The 20,488-nt window shown below is 43.4% G+C and overlaps 1 protein-coding gene across 1 annotated transcript; it reads right to left on the reverse strand.

Annotated features, from left to right (window-relative positions):
* Positions 1-668: 668 nt before the first annotated feature.
* LOC131570821 (matrix metalloproteinase-14-like) lies at positions 669-17,207 on the reverse strand. The gene is made up of 4 exons (XM_058823200.1): positions 17,204-17,207; positions 9,172-9,322; positions 6,112-6,224; positions 669-2,438 (listed from the first exon to the last, which is right to left on the reverse strand). Exons 1-4 carry the CDS (start codon positions 17,205-17,207, stop codon positions 2,122-2,124), a joined length of 585 nt encoding a protein of 194 aa, XP_058679183.1. The 3' UTR covers positions 669-2,121.
* Between the last annotated feature and the right edge of the window lie 3,281 nt (positions 17,208-20,488).

Raw genomic sequence — 20,488 nt, forward strand, 5'->3', positions numbered from 1 at the left:
TTCCCCTCCCAGTACAAACCAGTCACCCCAGTTTCCCGTTTTTCCCCGTTTTTAACCCTTTCCTTGCCTTATTTTTCCCCCCATTTTTAACCCTTTGAGTGCCATTTTTAACCCTTTCTTTGCCCATTTTTTGCCACATTTTCCCCATTTTTTTCCACCGATTTTCACCCAATTTTCGCCGTTTTTTTCCCCGTTTTCTCCCTCCCAGTCCCTCCCAGTCCAAACCAGTAACCCCAGTTCCCATTTCCTCCCACTTTTAACCCTTTCCTTCCCACGTTTCCCCCATTTTTCTCTGATTTCCCGTTTTTTCACCGATTTTCCCCATTTTTAAACCGTTTTTCCCGTTTTTTCCCTGATTTTCGCCGTTTTTTCCCCATTTTTCCCCTCCCAGTCCCTCCCAGTACAAACCAGTAACCCCAGTTCCCATTTCCCCCCACTTTTAACCCTTTCCTTCCCGCGTTTCCCCCATTTTTCTCTAATTTCCGCCGTATTTTCACCGTTTTTCGCCATTTTTTTTACCGATTTTCACCGTTTTTTCACTGTTTTTTCCCCATTTTTTCGCCGTTTTTCCCCGTTTTTTCCCCATTTCTCCCCCTCCAAACCCCAAACCAGTCCAAACCAGTCCAAACCAGTCCAAACCAGCACAAACCAGTCCGCGCCATTTCCTTTCTCTCCTTTATTAATTCGTTAATTATTCACTCATTATTTATTCATCCCACCCCCTCCCGGGGGCGTGGCCTGGCCGTGGCCCCGCCCCCCATCCCGTCCTGCGGGAAAATTGTAAAAAAAACCCAGAACACCCACCCCAAGCTCCGCCCCCTTCATTTGCATAACCCCGCCCCCTCTCTCTCGGCCAATCGGGGAGAAGGAGGAGGGGGCGGGGCTCAACCCGCAGCACCATGAATGGGAAAAGGGGCGTGGCCAGCGGGAAAGGGGTGTGTGGGCGTGGCCTGGGCAGCACAAGGGGCGTGGCTTAACAGAGGGGGGCGTGGCTTGTGAGGGTGGGAGGGAGTGTCCGGGCGAGTTTGGGGGCGTGGCAAAGAGAAGGGGCGTGGTCAGGATTGTCGGGGGGGTGTGGCCAGGCGAGTGGGCGTGGCCCGGGGAGGCCGTGGGTGTGGTCACGCGATGTGGGCGTGGTCGTGTCAGTCAAGGGGCGTGTCAATGCAAAGTGGGCGTGGCCAGGAAAGTCACGTGGTTGTGTCGACACAAAATGGGCGTGGCCAGGTGGGTCGGGTGGGCGTGTCCATGAAAAGTAGGCGTGTCCTCACCACATGGGTGTGGTTACCCCAAGTGGGCGTGTCCCTATGAAGTGGGTGGGGCCAAACGAGTCCTTCGGACAGGTGGGCGTGGCCATAGGGGTGGGCGGGGCCAGGCGGGTCTAATGAGCAACAATACAAAGTGGGCGTGGCCAGGTGAGTCATTGGATGAGTCTGGGGGCGTGTCCATTCAAAGTGGGCGTGGCCAGCTGAATTTGGGGGCGTGTCCGAATAAAGTGTGCGTGTCCCGCGAGTGATGTGGGCGTGTCCAATGAAATGGGCGTGGCCAGGCGGTTCTAATGAGGGGCAGCACAAAGTGGGCGTGGCCAGACGAGTCATTGCGTGACTCTGGGGGGCGTGTCCATGCACAGTGGGCGTGGCCAGGTCAGCGTGGGGGCGTGTCGTTACAAAGTGCGCGTGGCCTTGTCAATCTAGGGGCGTGGCCATGCAAAGTGGGCGTGGCCAGGCCAGTCTGGGGGTGCGTCCTTACAAAGTGGGCGTGGCCCTGTCACTCTGGGGGCGTGTCCTTACAAAGTGGGTGTGACCTTGTCACTCTGGGGGGCGTGTCCATGCAAAGTGGGCGTGGCCTTGTCAGTCTAGGGGCGTGTCCTTACAAAGTGGGCGTGTCCAGGCGAGTCAGGTGGGCGTGTCCAATGAAGCGGGCGTGGCCAGGCGACTCATTGGGCGAGTCTGTGGGCGTGGCCTGCTAAATCAGGTGGGCGTGTCCGGATGGGTTCGGGGCGTGTCCGGACCGGTCAGGTGGGCGTGTCCATGCAAAGCGGGGGCGCCTCCGGGCAACCCGGAGGGGCGTGCCCGTGCCAAGCGGGCGTGTCCCCCCGCCATTTCATTAAAAAAGTGGGCGTGGCTAGACGCGGGGCAGCAGCGAGCGCTGGCACCGCCTCAGGTGGGCGTGGGCCCCGCCCCGGCGCCGCCAGAACAAGGCCACGCCCCCCAGCGCCGCGGCCACGCCCAGCAGCGCCGTCGGCCCCGCCCACGCCGCCGGCCCCGCCCCCACGGCGATGACGATGACCTCGGTGTCGGGCGGGGCGGGGCCGGTGGGCGGGGCCGGGGCGGGGCAGCCCAGCCAATCGCGGAGCGCGGATTTGGGGAAGCCGGGCAGGACGCGCAGGGCGGCGTTGTCGAACTTCCAGTACAGCTGCGAGCGGTAGAAATACGTGAAGGCTGCAACGGCACCGGGGAAAACCGGGAAAAACCGGGAAAAACCGGGTTAAACCGGTTCCGAACGGGAGGGCGGGAATGGGGGAAAAAAACGGGGGAAAAATAGGGGGAAAAATTGGGGGAAAATCGGGGAAAATTGGGTGGAAAGTGAGGGAAAAGTTGGTGGGGAGCGGGGGGTAAAGGGTTAAAGATGGGGGCGGACTCCGCTCAAAAGTCCCCCCAAAAATACCCCCAAAAAATAGTCCCCAAAAAATCACAAAAAAGTCACAAAAAATTCCCAAAAAAATGCACCAAAAAATTCCCAAAAAATCCCCAAAAAAAATCCCCCCAAAAAATCCCCCAAAAATTACCCCAAAAAATCCCCCAAAAAATCCCCCAAAAATTACCCAAAAAAATCCCTCAAAAAATCCGCAAAAAATCCCCTAAAAATCCCCAAAAAAATCCCCGAAAATTCCCAAAAAAAATCACCAAAAATCCCACAAAAAATTCCCAAAAAATGCACCAAAAATTCCCAAAAAATCCCCAAAAAAATCCCCTAAAAATTCCCAAAAAAATCACCAAAAATTCCACAAAATATCCCCAAAAAACCCCCCAAAAAATCCCTCAAAAAATCCGCAAAAAATCCCCTAAAAATCCCCCAAAAAATCCCCGAAAATTCCCAAAAAAAATCACCAAATGTCCCACAAAAAATTCCCAAAAAATGCACCAAAAATTCCCAAAAAATCCCCAAAAAAATCCCCAAAAAAATCCCCCAAAAATTCCCCAAAAAATCACCAAAAATTCCACAAAATATCCCCAAAAAACCCCCCCAAAAAAATCCCTCAAAAAATCCGCCAAAAATCCCCTAAAAATCCCCCCAAAAATCCCCGGAAATTCCCAAAAAAATCACCAAAAATCCCACAAAAAATTCCCAAAAAATGTACCAAAAATTCCCAAAAAATCCCAAAAAAAATCCCCTAAAAATTCCCAAAAAAATCACCAAAAATTCCACAAAATATCCCCAAAAAAACCCCCCAAAAAATCCCTCAAAAAATCCGCAAAAAATCCCCTAAAAATCCCCCAAAAAATCCCCGAAAATTCCCCAAAAAAATCACCAAATGTCCCACAAAAAATTCCCAAAAAATGCACCAAAAATTCCCAAAAAATCCCCAAAAAAATCCCCTAAAAATCCCCCAAAAATTCCCCAAAAAATCACCAAAAATTCCATAAAATATCCCCAAAAACCCCCCCAAAAAATCCCTCAAAAAATCCGCCAAAAATCCCCTAAAAATCCCCCAAAAAATCCCCGACAATTCCCAAAAAAATCACCAAATGTCCCACAAAAAATTCCCAAAAAATGCACCAAAAATTCCCAAAAAATCCCCAAAAAAATCCCCTAAAAATTCCCAAAAAAATCACCAAAAATTCCACAAAATATCCCCAAAAAAACCCCCCAAAAAAATCCCTCAAAAAATCCGCAAAAAATCCCCTAAAAATCCCCCAAAAAATCCCCGAAAATTCCCAAAAAAAATCACCAAATGTCCCACAAAAAATTCCCAAAAAATGCACCAAAAATTCCCAAAAAATCCCCAAAAAAATCCCCAAAAAAATCCCCCAAAAATTCCCCAAAAAATCACCAAAAATTCCACAAAATATCCCCAAAAAACCCCCCCAAAAAAATCCCTCAAAAAATCCGCCAAAAATCCCCTAAAAATCCCCCAAAAAATCCCCGGAAATTCCCAAAAAAATCACCAAAAATCCCACAAAAAATTCCCAAAAAATGCACCAAAAAATCCCCAAAAAATCCCCAAAAAACCCCAAATTTGGGCCTTTTTTTGAGTGTTTTTTTGGGGCTTTTTGGGGATTTTTGGGAGAATTTTTGGAGGATTTTGGGAAATTCTTGAGGGGATTTTTTGGGAGATTTTTCGGGGATTTATTGGGGGATTTTCAGGGATTTTTGGGGGCGATTTCTGATGATTTTTTTGGGGATTTTTTTTTTATTTTTTTAGGGATTTTTCTGGGGATTTTTAGGGATTTTTGGGGGGATTTCGGGGGATTTTTGGACACTTTTTTTGGGATTTGAGGGATTTTTTGGGGGATTTTGGGGGCATTTTTGATGATTTTTGGGGGATTTTTTGGGGATTTTGTGGGAATTTTTTGGGGATTTTTTGGGAATTTTTTTGGAATTTTTGGGGGGAGATTTTGGGGGATTTTGGGGAGAATTTTTGGTTTTTTTTTTTTTTTTGAGATTTTTGGGGGGATTATTTTGGGATTTTTGGAGGGATTTTTGGGAGAATTTTGAGGATATTTTGGGGGATTTTTCTGGGATTTCTGGGGGGGTTTTTGATGATGTTTTGGGGATTTTTTGGGGGAATTTTTGGGGAATTTTTCTGGGATTTTTGGGGAATGTTTTGGGAATTTTGGGGGGATTTTTTGGGGATTTTTGGGAGCATTTTTGGGGGATTTTTTGGGGGATTTTTTCGGGTTTTTTGGGGTTTTTTGGGGGAGATTTTTGATGATTTTTGGGGGATTTTTTGGGGGATTTTGGGGGCATTTTTGGGGTTTCTTTTTTGAGATTTTTGGCGGGATTATTTTGGGATTTTTTGGGGGATTTTTTTGGGTATTTTTGGGGATTTTTGGGGGAATTTTGAGGATATTTTTGGGGATTTTTCTGGGATTTCTGGGGGGGGGTTTGATGATGTTTTGGGGATTTTTGGGGGGAATTTTTGGGGAATTTTTCTGGGATTTTTGGGGAATGTTTTGGGAATTTTTGGGGGATTTTTTGGGGATTTTTGGGAGCATTTTTGGGGGATTTTTTGGGGGTTTCTTTTTTGAGATTTTTGGCGGGATTATTTTGGGATATTTTTGGAGGATTTTTTTGGGTATTTTTGGGGATTTTTGGGGGAATTTTGAGGATATTTTGGGGGATTTTTCTGGGATTTCTGGGGGGGTTTTTGATGATGTTTTGGGGAATTTTTGGGGGAATTTTTGGGGAATTTTTCTGGGATTTTTGGGGAATGTTTTGGGAATTTTTGGGGGATTTTTTGGGGATTTTTGGGAGCATTTTTGGGGGATTTTTTGGGGGATTTTGGGGGGGATTTTTGGGGTTTCTTTTTTGAGATTTTTGGGGGGATTATTTTGGGATTTTTTGGGGGATTTTTTTGGGTATTTTTGGGGATTTTTGGGGGAATTTTGAGGATATTTTGGGGGATTTTTCTGGGATTTCTGGGGGGGTTTTTGATGATGTTTTGGGGAATTTTTGGGGGAATTTTTGGGGAATTTTTCTGGGATTTTTGGGGAATGTTTTGGGAATTTTGGGGGGATTTTTTGGGGATTTTTGGGAGCATTTTTGGGGGATTTTTTTGGGGATTTTTTCGGGTTTTTTGGGGTTTTTTGGGGGAGATTTTTGATGATTTTTGGGGGATTTTTTGGGGGATTTTGGGGGGGATTTTTGGGGTTTCTTTTTTGAGATTTTTGGCGGGATTATTTTGGGATTTTTTGGGGGATTTTTTTGGGTATTTTTGGGGATTTTTGGGGGAATTTTGAGGATATTTTTGGGGATTTTTCTGGGATTTCTGGGGGGGGGTTTGATGATGTTTTGGGGATTTTTTGGGGGGAATTTTTGGGGAATTTTTCTGGGATTTTTGGGGAATTTTGGGGGATTTTGGGGTGAATTTTGGGGATTTTGGGGTCTCACCGTCGTCGGGTCCCATGAAGGCTCCGCGGGGGCTGGGGGGGACCCCCCAGACCTCGATGCTTTTGGGGTACTCGGGGTCCACGGCCCCCAGGGCCTCGTTCAGCCGGTAATACCTGCGGGGGTCGGGGGAAATTGGGAAAATTTGGGGGAAAAAATGGGGAAAAATTGAGGGAAAAATTGGGGGAAATTTTGGGGAAAATTTGGGGGAAAATTGGGAAAAATTGAGGGAAAAATTGAGGGAAATTTGGGGGAAATTGGAGGGGAAATTAGGGTGGAAATTGGGGAAAAATTGGGGGAAATTTGGGAAAAATTGAGGGAAAAATTGAGGGAAAATTGGGGGAAAATTGGAGGGAAAATTGGGGAAAAATTGGGGGAAATTTGGGGGAAAATTAGGGGGAAAATTAAAGGGAAATTGGGGGGAAATTGGGGGAAATTGGGGAAAATTGGGGAAAATTTGGGGGAAAATTTTGGGGGGAAATTGGGGGAAAATTTGGGGGAAATTTGGGGAGAAATTGGGGGAAATTGGGGGAAATTTGAGAAAATTTGGGGGGAACAATTGGGAAAAATTTGGGGGAAAATTGGGGGAAAATTGGGGGAAATTTGGGGAAAATTGGGGGAAATTGGGTGAAAAATTGAGGGAAAAATTGGGGGAAATTTGGGGGGAAATTTGGGGAAAAATTGGGAAAATGGGGGGGAAATTTGGGGGAAAATTGGGGGAAATTGGGGAAAATTTGGGGGAAAATTGGGAAAAATTGAGGGAAAAATAGGGGAAAATATGGGAAAAATTGGGGGGAATTGGGGGAAAATTGGGGGAAAAGTTGATGGAAAAATTGGGGGAAATTTGTGGGAAATTGGGGGAAATTTGGGAAAAATTGGGGGAAAATTGGGGGAAATTTGGGGAGAAATTGGGGGAAATTTGGGGGGTAATTGGGGAAAATTTGGGGGAATTTTTGGGGAAAATTTGGGGGAATATTGGGGGGAAAATTGGAGGGAAATTGGGGAAAAATTGGGAAAAATTTGGGGAAATTTGGAGAAAATTTGGGGGAAATTTGGGGGATTTTGGGGAGGAATTTTGGGGGATTTTGGGGGAAAATTTGGGGGGAATTTTGGGAAATTTAATGAATTGGGGAGAATTTGGGGAAATTTGGGGGATTCAGGGAGGAATTTTGGGGGACTTTGGGGGAATTTGGGGGATTTTGGGAAAATTGGGGAAAATTTGGGGAGGAATTTGGGGGATTTTGGGGGAATTTGGGGAAAATATGGGGGATTTGGGGGGAAATTTGGGGGGGAGTTTTGGGGAAATTTGGGGGAAAATTTGGGGGAAAATTTGGGGGGATTTTGGGAAAATGGGGGGGATTTGGGTCAATTTGGGGAATTTTGGGGGGTTCGGGTCCTGAAAGGTCCGAAAAGAGCCCAGGAAGGTCCTGAAAGATGCAGAGAAAGCCCCAAAATTGCGGGAAAAAAAAATCCCAAAAAATCCCAAAAATTCCCTAAAAAATCCCAGAAATTTCGGGAAGGTCCCGGAAGGTTCAGAGAAGGTTCTGGAAGGTTCAGAGAAGGTCCTGGAAGGTCCCAAAAGAACCCAGAAAGAGCCCAGACAGGTCCTGAAAGATGCAGAAAAAGCCCCAAAAATTCCGGGAAAAAAAATCCCAAAAAATCCCAAAAAATCCCCAAAAATCCCAGAAATTTTGGGAAGGTCCAGAAAGGTCCTGAAAGGTTCAGAGAAGGTTCCAGAAGGTTCAGAGAAGGTCCTGGAAGGTCCCAAAAGAACCCAGAAAGAGCCCAGACAGGTCCTGAAAGATGCAGAAAAAGCCCCAAAAATTCCAGAAAAAAATCCCAAAAAATCCCAGAAATTTTGGGAAGGTCCCGGAAGGTCCAGAAAGGTCCTGAAAGGTTCAGAGAAGGTTCTGGAAGGTTCAGAGAAGGTCCTGGAAGGTCCCAAAAGAACCCAGAAATAGCCCCAGACAGGTCCTGAAAGGCGCATAAAAAGAGCAGAATTTCTGGAGAAAAAAATCCCAAAAAATCCCAGAAATTTGGGGAAGGTCCTGGAAGGCTCCGGAAGGTTCAGAGAAGGTTCCAGAAAGTCTAGAAAGGTCCTGGAAGGTGCCAAAAAAGCCCAGAAATAGAAGAGACAGGTCCTGAAAGGCGCATAAAAAGAGCAGAATTTCTGGGAAAAAAAATCTCAAAAAATCCCAGAAATTTCGGGAAGGTTCCGGAAGGTTCAGAGAAGGTCCTGGAAGGTCACAAAGGAACCCAGAAAGGTCCCAGAAACAGCCCCAGACAGGTCCTGAAAGATGCAGAGAAAGCCCCAAAAATTCCGGGAAAAAAAATCCCCAAAAAAATCCCAAAAAATCCCAGAAATTTCTGGAAGGTTCCGGAAAGTCCAGAAAGGTCCTGGAAGGTTCAGAGAAGGTCCTGGAAGGTCCCAAAAAAGCCCAGAAACAGCCCCAGACAGGTCCTGAAAGATGCAGAAAAAGCCCCAAAAATTCCGGGAAAAAAAATCCCAAAAAATCCCAAAAAATCCCAGAAATTTCTGGAAGGTCCCAGAAGGTTCCAGAAGGTTCAGAGAAGGTCCTGGAAGGTCCCAAAAGAGCCCGAAAATGTCCCAGAAAAAGTTCACACAGGTCCCAAAAGGCGCATAAAAAGAGCAGAATTTCTGTGAAAAAAAATCCCCAAAAATCCCCAAAAATCCCAGAAATTTGGGGAAGGTCCCGGAAGGTTCAGAGAAGGTTCTGGAAGGTTCAGAGAAGGTTCTGGAAGGTCCCAAAAGAACCCAGAAAGAGCCCAGATAGGTCCCGAAAGGCGCAGAAAAAGCCCCAAAAATTCCGGGAAAAAAAATCCCAAAAAATCCCAAAAAATCCCAGAAATTTCGGGAAGGTCCCGGAAGGTTCAGAGAAGGTCCTGGAAGGTCCCAAAAGAACCCAGAAATAGCCCCAGACAGGTCCTGAAAGGCGCAGAAAAAGAGCAGAATTTCTGGAGAAAAAAATCCCAAAAAATCCCAGAAATTTGGGGAAGGCCCCGGAAGGCCCCGGAAGGTTCCGGAGGGCCCCGGGCACGCACTTGTCGCCGCGGAAGAGGTAGGTGTGGCCGCTGGGCAGCCAGAGCAGGGCGGCGTCCACGCGGTCCCCGGGGACGCCGCGGCCGAGCTGGGCCAGGGGCCGGGGGTAGCCGGGAGCCAGGACGCCCTCGTCGAACACCCAGTGCCGGGGGCCTGGGGAAACGGGCAAACACGTCAGGAATGGACAGAATTCAGCACAAAATTCACCTGAAATCTGCCAAAAATTCAGCCCAAAATTCACCTGAAATCTGCCAAAAATTCAGCCCAAAATTCACCCAGAATTGACCAAAATTCAGCCCAAAATTCACCTGAAATCAGCCAAAAATTCAACCCAAAATTCACCTGAAATCAGCCAAAAATTCAGCCCAAAATTCACCCAGAATTGACCAAAATTCAGCCCAAAATTCACCTGAAATCAGCCAAAAATTCACCCAGAAATGCCCAAAAATCAGCTGAAAATTCAGCCAAAATTGGCCAAAAATTCAGCACAAAATTCACCTAAAATCACCCAAAATTCAGCCCAAAATGAACCCTGAGAATTCGGCTGAAATCTCCCCCTCGTCGAACACCCAGTGCCGGGGGCCTGGGGAAACGGGGAAACACGTCGGGAATGGACAGAATTCAGCCCAAAATTCACCTGAAATCTGCCAAAAATTCAGCCCAAAATTCACCTGAAATCTGCCAAAAATTCAGCCCAAAATTCACCCAGAATTGACCAAAATTCAGCCCAAAATTCACCTGAAATCAGCCAAAAATTCAACCCAAAATTCACCTGAAATCAGCCAAAAATTCAGCCCAAAATTCACCCAGAATTGACCAAAATTCAGCCCAAAATTCACCTGAAATCAGCCAAAAATTCACCCAGAAATGCCCAAAAATCAGCTGAAAATTCAGCCAAAATTGGCCAAAAATTCAGCACAAAATTCACCTAAAATCACCCAAAATTCAGCCCAAAATGAACCCTGAGAATTCGGCTGAAATCTCCCCCTCGTCGAACACCCAGTGCCGGGGGCCTGGGGAAACGGGCAAACACGTCAGGAATGGACAAAATTCAGCACAAAAATTCACCTGAAATCTGCCAAAAATTCAGCCCAAAATTCACCTGAAATCAGCCAAAAATTCAGCCCAAAATTCACCTGAAATCTGCCAAAAATTCACCCAGAAATGCCCAAAAATCAGCTGAAAATTCAGCCAAAATTGGCCGAAAATTCAGCCCAAAATTCACCTGAAATCACCCAAAATTCAGCCCAAAATTCACCTGAAATCAGCCAAAAATTCAGCCCAAAATTCACCCAGAATTGTCCAAAATTCAGCCCAAAAATTCAGCCCAAAATCACCCAAAAGCCACTTCAAAATTTGCCTAAAATCAACCAAAAATTCAGCTCCAAATTCAACCAGAATTGACCAAAATTCAGCCCAAAAATTCACCCAGAATCAGCCAAAAATTCAGCCCAAAATTCGCCTAAAATCAGCCAAAATTCAGCCAAAATCAGGCAAAATTCAGCCCAAAATGAACCCTGAGAATTCGGCTGAAATCTCCCCCTCGTCGAACACCCAGTGCCGGGGGCCTGGGGAAACGGGGAAACACGTCAGGAATGGACAAAATTCAGCCCAAAATTCACCTGAAATCTGCCAAAAATTCAGCCCAAAATTCACCTGAAATCTGCCAAAAATTCAGCCCAAAATTCACCCAGAATTGACCAAAATTCAGCCCAAAATTCACCTGAAATCAGCCAAAAATTCAGCCCAAAACTGGCCAAAATTCAGCCCAAAATTCACCTAAAAATCACCCAAAATTCACCTGAAATCAGCCAAAAATTCAGCCCAAAATTCACCCAGAATTGGTCAAAATTCAGCCCAAAATTCACCTGAAATCAGCCAAAAATTCAACCCAAAATTCACCTGAAATCAGCCAAAAATTCACCCAGAAATGCCCAAAAATCAGCTGAAAATTCAGCCAAAATTGGCCAAAAATTCAGCACAAAATTCACCTGAAATCTGCCAAAAATTCAGCCCAAAATTCACCTGAAATCTGCCAAAAATTCAGCCCAAAATTCACCTGAAATCAGCCAAAAATTCAGCCCAAAATTCACCTGAAATCTGCCAAAAATTCACCCAGAAATGCCCAAAAATCAGCTGAAAATTCAGCCAAAATTGGCCAAAAATTCAGCCCAAAATTCACCTAAAATCACCCAAAATTCAGCCCAAAATGAACCCTGAGAATTCGGCTGAAATCTCCCCCTCGTCGAACACCCAGTGCCGGGGGCCTGGGGAAACGGGCAAACACGTCAGGAATGGACAGAATTCAGCCCAAAATTCACCTGAAATCTGCCAAAAATTCAGCCCAAAATTCACCTGAAATCAGCCAAAAATTCAGCCCAAAATTCACCCAGAATTGACCAAAATTCAGCCCAAAATTCACCTGAAATCAGCCAAAAATTCACCCAGAAATGCCCAAAAATCAGCTGAAAATTCAGCCAAAATTGGCCAAAAATTCAGCCCAAAATTCACCTAAAATCACCCAAAATTCAGCCCAAAATGAACCCTGAGAATTCGGCTGAAATCTCCCCCTCGTCGAACACCCAGTGCCGGGGGCCTGGGGAAACGGGGAAACACGTCAGGAATGGACAAAATTCAGCACAAAAATTCACCTGAAATCTGCCAAAAATTCAGCCCAAAATTCACCTGAAATCAGCCAAAAATTCAGCCCAAAATTCACCTGAAATCTGCCAAAAATTCACCCAGAAATGCCCAAAAATCAGCTGAAAATTCAGCCAAAATTGGCCGAAAATTCAGCCCAAAATTCACCTGAAATCACCCAAAATTCAGCCCAAAATTCACCTGAAATCAGCCAAAAATTCAGCCCAAAATTCACCCAGAATTGTCCAAAATTCAGCCCAAAAATTCAGCCCAAAATCACCCAAAAGCCACTTCAAAATTTGCCTAAAATCAACCAAAAATTCAGCTCCAAATTCAACCAGAATTGACCAAAATTCAGCCCAAAAATTCACCCAGAATCAGCCAAAAATTCAGCCCAAAATTCGCCTAAAATCAGCCAAAATTCAGCCAAAATCAGGCAAAATTCAGCCCAAAATGAGCCCTGAGAATTCGGCTGAAATCTCCCCCTCGTCGAACACCCAGTGCCGGGGGCCTGGGGAAACGGGGAAACACGTCAGGAATGGACAAAATTCAGCCCAAAATTCACCTGAAATCTGCCAAAATTCAGCCCAAAATTCACCTGAAATCACCCAAAATTCAGCCCATAATTCACCCAGAATTGACCAAAATTCAGCCCAAAATTCACCTGAAATCAGCCAAAAATTCAGCCCAAAATTCACCTGAAATCTGCCAAAAATTCACCCAGAAATGCCCAAAAATCAGCTGAAAATTCAGCCAAAATTGGCCAAAAATTCAGCCCAAAATTCACCTAAAATCACCCAAAATTCAGCCCAAAATGAACCCTGAGAATTCGGCTGAAATCTCCCCCTCGTCGAACACCCAGTGCCGGGGGCCTGGGGAAACGGGGAAACACGTCAGGAATGGACAGAATTCAGCCCAAAATTCACCTGAAATCTGCCAAAAATTCAGCCCAAAATTCACCCAGAATTGACCAAAATTCAGCCCAAAATTCACCTGAAATCTGCCAAAAATTCACCCAGAAATGCCCAAAAATCAGCTGAAAATTCACCTAAAATCAGCCAAAAATTCAGCCCAAAATTCACCTGAAATCAGCCAAAAATTCAGCCCAAAATTCACCTAAAATCAGCCCAAAATTCAGCCCCAAAATCAGCCAAAAATTCAACCCAAAATTCACCCAGAATTGGTCAAAATTCAGCCCAAAATTCACCTAAAAATCACCCAAAATTCAGCCCAAAATTCACCTAAAATCAGCCCAAAATTCAGCCCCAAAATCAGCCAAAAATTCAACCCAAAATTCACCCAGAATTGGTCAAAATTCAGCCCAAAATTCACCTGAAATCAGCCAAGAATTCAGCGCAAAATTCACCTGAAATCAGCCAAAAATTCAGCCCAAAATTCACCCAGAATTGACCAAAATTCAGCCCAAAATTCACCTGAAATCAGCCAAAAATTCAGCCCAAAACTGGCCAAAATTCAGCCCAAAATTCACCTAAAAATCACCCAAAATTCACCTGAAATCAGCCAAAAATTCAGCCCAAAATTCACCCAGAATTGGTCAAAATTCAGCCCAAAATTCACCTGAAATCAGCCAAAAATTCAGCCCAAAATTCACCCAGAATTGACCAAAATTCAGCCCAAAATTCACCTGAAATCTGCCAAAAATTCACCCAGAAATGCCCAAAAATCAGCTGAAAATTCACCTAAAATCAGCCAAAAATTCAGCCCAAAATTCACCTGAAATCAGCCAAAAATTCAGCCCAAAATTCACCTAAAATCAGCCCAAAATTCAGCCCCAAAATCAGCCAAAAATTCAACCCAAAATTCACCCAGAATTGGTCAAAATTCAGCCCAAAATTCACCTAAAAATCACCCAAAATTCAGCCCAAAATTCACCTAAAATCAGCCCAAAATTCAGCCCCAAAATCAGCCAAAAATTCAACCCAAAATTCACCCAGAATTGGTCAAAATTCAGCCCAAAATTCACCTGAAATCAGCCAAGAATTCAGCGCAAAATTCACCTGAAATCAGCCAAAAATTCAGCCCAAAATTCACCCAGAATTGACCAAAATTCAGCCCAAAATTCACCTGAAATCAGCCAAAAATTCAGCCCAAAACTGGCCAAAATTCAGCCCAAAATTCACCTAAAAATCACCCAAAATTCACCTGAAATCAGCCAAAAATTCAGCCCAAAATTCACCCAGAATTGGTCAAAATTCAGCCCAAAATTCACCTGAAATCTGCCAAAAATTCAGCCCAAAATTCACCCAGAATTGACCAAAATTCAGCCCAAAATTCACCTGAAATCAGCCAAAAATTCAGCCCAAAATTCACCTGAAATCTGCCAAAAATTCACCCAGAAATGCCCAAAAATCAGCTGAAAATTCAGCCAAAATTGGCCAAAAATTCAGCCCAAAATTCACCTGAAATCTGCCAAAAATTCAGCCCAAAATTCACCCAGAATTGTCCAAAATTCAGCCCAAAAATTCAGCCCAAAATCACCCAAAAGCCACTTCAAAATTTGCCTAAAATCAACCAAAAATTCAGCTCCAAATTCAACCAGAATTGACCAAAATTCAGCCCAAAAATTCACCCAGAATCAGCCAAAAATTCAGCCCAAAATTCGCCTAAAATCACCCAAAATTCAGCCAAAATCAGGCAAAATTCAGCCCAAAATGAACCCTGAGAATTCGGCTGAAATCTCCCCCTCGTCGAACACCCAGTGCCGGGGCCTGAGGGGGAAATGGGGGAAATTTGGTCAGAAATGGACAAAATTCAGCACAAAATTCACCTGAAATCTGCCAAAATTCAGCCCAAAATTCACCTGAAATCAGCCAAAAATTCAGCACAAAATTCACCTTAAATCTGCCAAAAATTCAGCCCAAAATTCACCTGAAATCAGCCAAAAATTCAGCCCAAAATTCACCCAGAATTGACCAAAATTCAGCCCAAAATTCACCTGAAATCAGCCAAAAATTCAACCCAAAATTCACCTGAAATCTGCCAAAAATTCACCCAGAAATGCCCAAAAATCAGCTGAAAATTCACCTAAAATCAGCCAAAAATTCAGCACAAAATTCACCTGAAATCAGCCCAAAATTCAGCCCCAAAATCAGCCAAAAATTCAACCCAAAATTCACCCAGAATTGGTCAAAATTCAGCCCAAAATTCACCTAAAAATCACCCAAAATTCAGCCCAAAATTCACCTAAAATCAGCCAAAAATTCAGCCCAAAATTCACCTGAAATCAGCCAAAAATTCATCCCAAAATTCACCCAGAATTGACCAAAATTCAGCCCAAAATTCACCTGAAATCAGCCAAAAATTCAGCCCAAAATTCACCTGAAATCTGCCAAAAATTCAGCCCAAAATTCACCCAGAATTGGTCAAAATTCAGCACAAAATTCACCTGAAATCAGCCAAAAATTCAGCCCAAAATTCACCTCAAAATTTGCCGAAAATCACCCCAAATTCAGCCCAAAATTCACCTAAAATTCACCTAGAATTGCCCAAAAATCAGCTCAAAATTTGCCTAAAATCAACCAAAAATTCAGCTCAAAATTCATCTAGAATTGACCAAAATTCAGCCCAAAATTCACCCAGAATTGGCCAAAATTCAGCCCAAAATTCACCTAAAAATCACCCAAAATTCAGCCCAAAATTCACCTAAAATCAGCCAAAAATTCAGCCCAAAATTCACCTGAAATCAGCCAAAAATTCATCCCAAAATTCACCCAGAATTGACCAAAATTCAGCCCAAAATTCACCTGAAATCAGCCAAAAATTCAGCCCAAAATTCACCTGAAATCTGCCAAAAATTCAGCCCAAAATTCACCCAGAATTGGTCAAAATTCAGCACAAAATTCACCTGAAATCAGCCAAAAATTCAGCCCAAAATTCACCTCAAAATTTGCCGAAAATCACCCCAAATTCAGCCCAAAATTCACCTAAAATTCACCTAGAATTGCCCAAAAATCAGCTCAAAATTTGCCTAAAATCAACCAAAAATTCAGCTCAAAATTCATCTAGAATTGACCAAAATTCAGCCCAAAATTCACCCAGAATTGGCCAAAATTCAGCCCAAAATTCACCTAAAATCAGCCAAAAATTCAGCCAAAATCACCCCAAAATCACCCAAAATTCAGCCCATAATTCACCCAGAATTGACCAAAATTCACCCCAAAATTCAGCCCAAAATCACCCAAAATTCAGCCCAAAAATTCACCTAAAATCAGCCCAAAATTCAGCCCCAAAATCAGCCAAAAATTCAACCCAAAATTCACCCAGAATTGGTCAAAATTCATCCCAAAATTCACCTAAAATCAGCCAAAAATTCAGCCCAAAATTGCCCAAAAATCACCCAAAATTCAGCCCAAAATTCACCCAGAACTGCCCAAAAATCAGCCCAAAATTTGTTTAAAATCAACCAAAAATTCAGCTCAAAATTCATCCAGAATTGACCAGAATTCAGCCCAAAATTCAGCCCGAAATTCAGCTCAAAATTCGCCCAGAACTGACCTAAAATCAGCCCAAAATTCAGCCCAAAATCACCCAAAAGCCACTTCAAAATTTGCCTAAAATCAACCAAACATTCAGCCCAAAAATTCACCCAGAATTGACCAAAATTCAGCCCAAAATTCACCCAGAATTGCCCAAAAATCAGCTCAAAATTTGCCTAAAATCAACCAAAAATTCCACTCAAAATTCATCCAGGATTGGCCAAAGTTCAGCCCAAAAATTCACGCAGAATTGACCAAAATTCAGCCCAAAATTCAGCTCAAAATTCACCCAGAATTGACCAAAATTTAGCTCAAAATTCAGCCCAAAATTCAGCCCAAAATTCACCCGGAATTGCCCAAAAAGCAGCTGAAAATTCACCCAGAATTGGCCAAAAATTCGGCCCAAAATTCACCTAAAATCACCCAAAAATTCACCCCGAAATTCACCTCAAAATTCACCTAAAATCACCCAAAATTCAGCCCAAAATCACCCAAAAATTCAGTCCGAAATTCAGCCCAAAATCACCCAAAATCCACTTCAAAATTCGCCTAAAATCAATCAAAAATTCAGCCCAAAAATTCACCCAGAAGTGACCAAAATTCAGCCCAAAAATTCAGCCCAAAATCACCCAAAATCCACTTCAAAATTCGCCTGAAATCAACCAAAAATTCAGCTCCAAATTCAACCAGAAATGACCAAAATTCAGCCCAAAAATTCACCCAGAATCAGCCAAAAATTCAGCCCAAAATTCGCCTAAAATCACCCAAAATTCAGCCCAAAATTGCCCAAAAATCAGCCAAAATTCAGCCCAAAATTCACCCAGAATTGCCCAAAATTCAGCCCAAAAATTCACCCAGAACTGACCAAAATTCAGCCCAAAATTCAGCCCAAAATCACCCATAATCCATTTCAAAATTTGCCTAAAATCAACCAAAAATTCAGCCCAAAATTCACCCAGAATTGTCCAAAATTCAGCCCAAAAATTCAGCCCAAAATCACCCAAAAGCCACTTCAAAATTTGCCTAAAATCAACCAAAAATTCAGCTCCAAATTCAACCAGAATTGACCAAAATTCAGCCCAAAAATTCACCCAGAATCAGCCAAAAATTCAGCCCAAAATTCGCCTAAAATCACCCAAAATTCAGCCAAAATCAGGCAAAATTCAGCCCAAAATGAACCCTGAGAATTCGGCTGAAATCTCCCCCTCGTCGAACACCCAGTGCCGGGGCCTGAGGGGAAATGGGGGAAATTCGGTCAGAAATGGACAAAATTCAGCACAAAATTCACCTGAAATCTGCCAAAATTCAGCCCAAAATTCACCTGAAATCAGCCAAAAATTCAGCACAAAATTCACCTTAAATCTGCCAAAAATTCAGCCCAAAATTCACCTGAAATCAGCCAAAAATTCAGCCCAAAATTCACCCAGAATTGACCAAAATTCAGCCCAAAATTCACCTGAAATCAGCCAAAAATTCAACCCAAAATTCACCTGAAATCTGCCAAAAATTCACCCAGAAATGCCCAAAAATCAGCTGAAAATTCAGCCAAAATTGGCCAAAAATTCAGCCCAAAATTCACCTGAAATCACCCAAAATTCAGCCCAAAATGAACCCTGAGAATTCGGCTGAAATCTCCCCCTCGTCGAACACCCAGTGCCGGGGGCCTGGGGAAACGGGGAAACACGTCAGGAATGGACAAAATTCAGCCCAAAATTCACCTGAAATCTGCCAAAAATTCAGCCCAAAATTCACCTGAAATCTGCCAAAAATTCACCCAGAAATGCCCAAAAATCAGCTGAAAATTCAGCCAAAATTGGCCAAAAATTCAGCCCAAAATTCACCTGAAATCAGCCAAAAATTCAGCCCAAAATTCACCTGAAATCAGCCAAAAATTCAGCCCAAAATTCACCTGAAATCACCCAAAATTCAGCCCAAAATTCACCTGAAATCAGCCAAAAATTCAGCCCAAAATTCACCCAGAATTGTCCAAAATTCAGCCCAAAAATTCAGCCCAAAATCACCCAAAAGCCACTTCAAAATTTGCCTAAAATCAACCAAAAATTCAGCTCCAAATTCAACCAGAATTGACCAAAATTCAGCCCAAAAATTCACCCAGAATCAGCCAAAAATTCAGCCCAAAATTCGCCTAAAATCAGCCAAAATTCAGCCAAAATCAGGCAAAATTCAGCCCAAAATGAGCCCTGAGAATTCGGCTGAAATCTCCCCCTCGTCGAACACCCAGTGCCGGGGGCCTGGGGAAACGGGGAAACACGTCAGGAATGGACAAAATTCAGCCCAAAATTCACCTGAAATCTGCCAAAATTCAGCCCAAAATTCACCTGAAATCACTCAAAATTCAGCCCAAAATTCACCCAGAATTGACCAAAATTCAGCCCAAAATTCACCTGAAATCAGCCAAAAATTCAGCCCAAAATTCACCTGAAATCTGCCAAAAATTCACCCAGAAATGCCCAAAAATCAGCTGAAAATTCAGCCAAAATTGGCCAAAAATTCAGCCCAAAATTCACCTAAAATCACCCAAAATTCAGCCCAAAATGAACCCTGAGAATTCGGCTGAAATCTCCCCCTCGTCGAACACCCAGTGCCGGGGGCCTGGGGAAACGGGGAAACACGTCAGGAATGGACAAAATTCAGCACAAAATTCACCTGAAATCTGCCAAAAATTCACCCAGAAATGCCCAAAAATCAGCTGAAAATTCACCTAAAATCAGCCAAAAATTCAGCCCAAAATTCACCTGAAATCAGCCAAAAATTCAGCCCAAAATTCACCTAAAATCAGCCCAAAATTCAGCCCCAAAATCAGCCAAAAATTCAACCCAAAATTCACCCAGAATTGGTCAAAATTCAGCCCAAAATTCACCTAAAAATCACCCAAAATTCAGCCCAAAATTCACCTAAAATCAGCCCAAAATTCAGCCCCAAAATCAGCCAAAAATTCAACCCAAAATTCACCCAGAATTGGTCAAAATTCAGCCCAAAATTCACCTGAAATCAGCCAAGAATTCAGCGCAAAATTCACCTGAAATCTGCCAAAAATTCAGCCCAAAATTCACCCAGAATTGACCAAAATTCAGCCCAAAATTCACCTGAAATCAGCCAAAAATTCAGCCCAAAACTGGCCAAAATTCAGCCCAAAATTCACCTAAAAATCACCCAAAATTCACCTGACATCAGCCAAAAATTCAGCCCAAAATTCACCCAGAATTGGTCAAAATTCAGCCCAAAATTCACCTGAAATCAGCCAAAAATTCAGCCCAAAATTCACCCAGAATTGACCAAAATTCAGCCCAAAATTCACCTGAAATCAGGCAAAAATTCACCCAGAAATGCCCAAAAATCAGCTGAAAATTCAGCCAAAATTGGCCAAAAATTCAGCCCAAAATTCACCTAAAATCACCCAAAATTCAGCCCAAAATGAACCCTGAGAATTCGGCTGAAATCTCCCCCTCGTCGAACACCCAGTGCCGGGGGCCTGGGGAAACGGGGAAACACGTCAGGAATGGACAAAATTCAGCACAAAAATTCACCTGAAATCTGCCAAAAATTCAGCCCAAAATTCACCTGAAATCAGCCAAAAATTCAGCCCAAAATTCACCCAGAATTGGCCAAAATTCAGCCCAAAATTCACCTGAAATCAGCCAAAAATTCAACCCAAAATTCACCTGAAATCAGCCAAAAATTCAGCCCAAAATTCACCCAGAATTGACCAAAATTCAGCCCAAAATTCACCTGAAATCAGCCAAAAATTCAGCCCAAAATTCACCTGAAATCACCCAAAATTCAGCCCAAAATTCACCTGAAATCAGCCAAAAATTCAGCCCAAAATTCACCCAGAATTGTCCAAAATTCAGCCCAAAAATTCAGCCCAAAATCACCCAAAAGCCACTTCAAAATTTGCCTAAAATCAACCAAAAATTCAGCTCCAAATTCAACCAGAATTGACCAAAATTCAGCCCAAAAATTCACCCAGAATCAGCCAAAAATTCAGCCCAAAATTCGCCTAAAATCACCCAAAATTCAGCCCAAAATTGCCCAAAAATCAGCCAAAATTCAGCCCAAAATTCACCCAGAATTGCCCAAAATTCAGCCCAAAAATTCACCCAGAACTGACCAAAATTCAGCCCAAAATTCAGCCCAAAATCACCCATAATCCATTTCAAAA

This window comes from Ammospiza caudacuta, chromosome 39 (genome assembly GCF_027887145.1).
Source record: "Ammospiza caudacuta isolate bAmmCau1 chromosome 39, bAmmCau1.pri, whole genome shotgun sequence".
In the NCBI taxonomy this organism is placed as follows: domain Eukaryota; kingdom Metazoa; phylum Chordata; class Aves; order Passeriformes; family Passerellidae; genus Ammospiza; species Ammospiza caudacuta.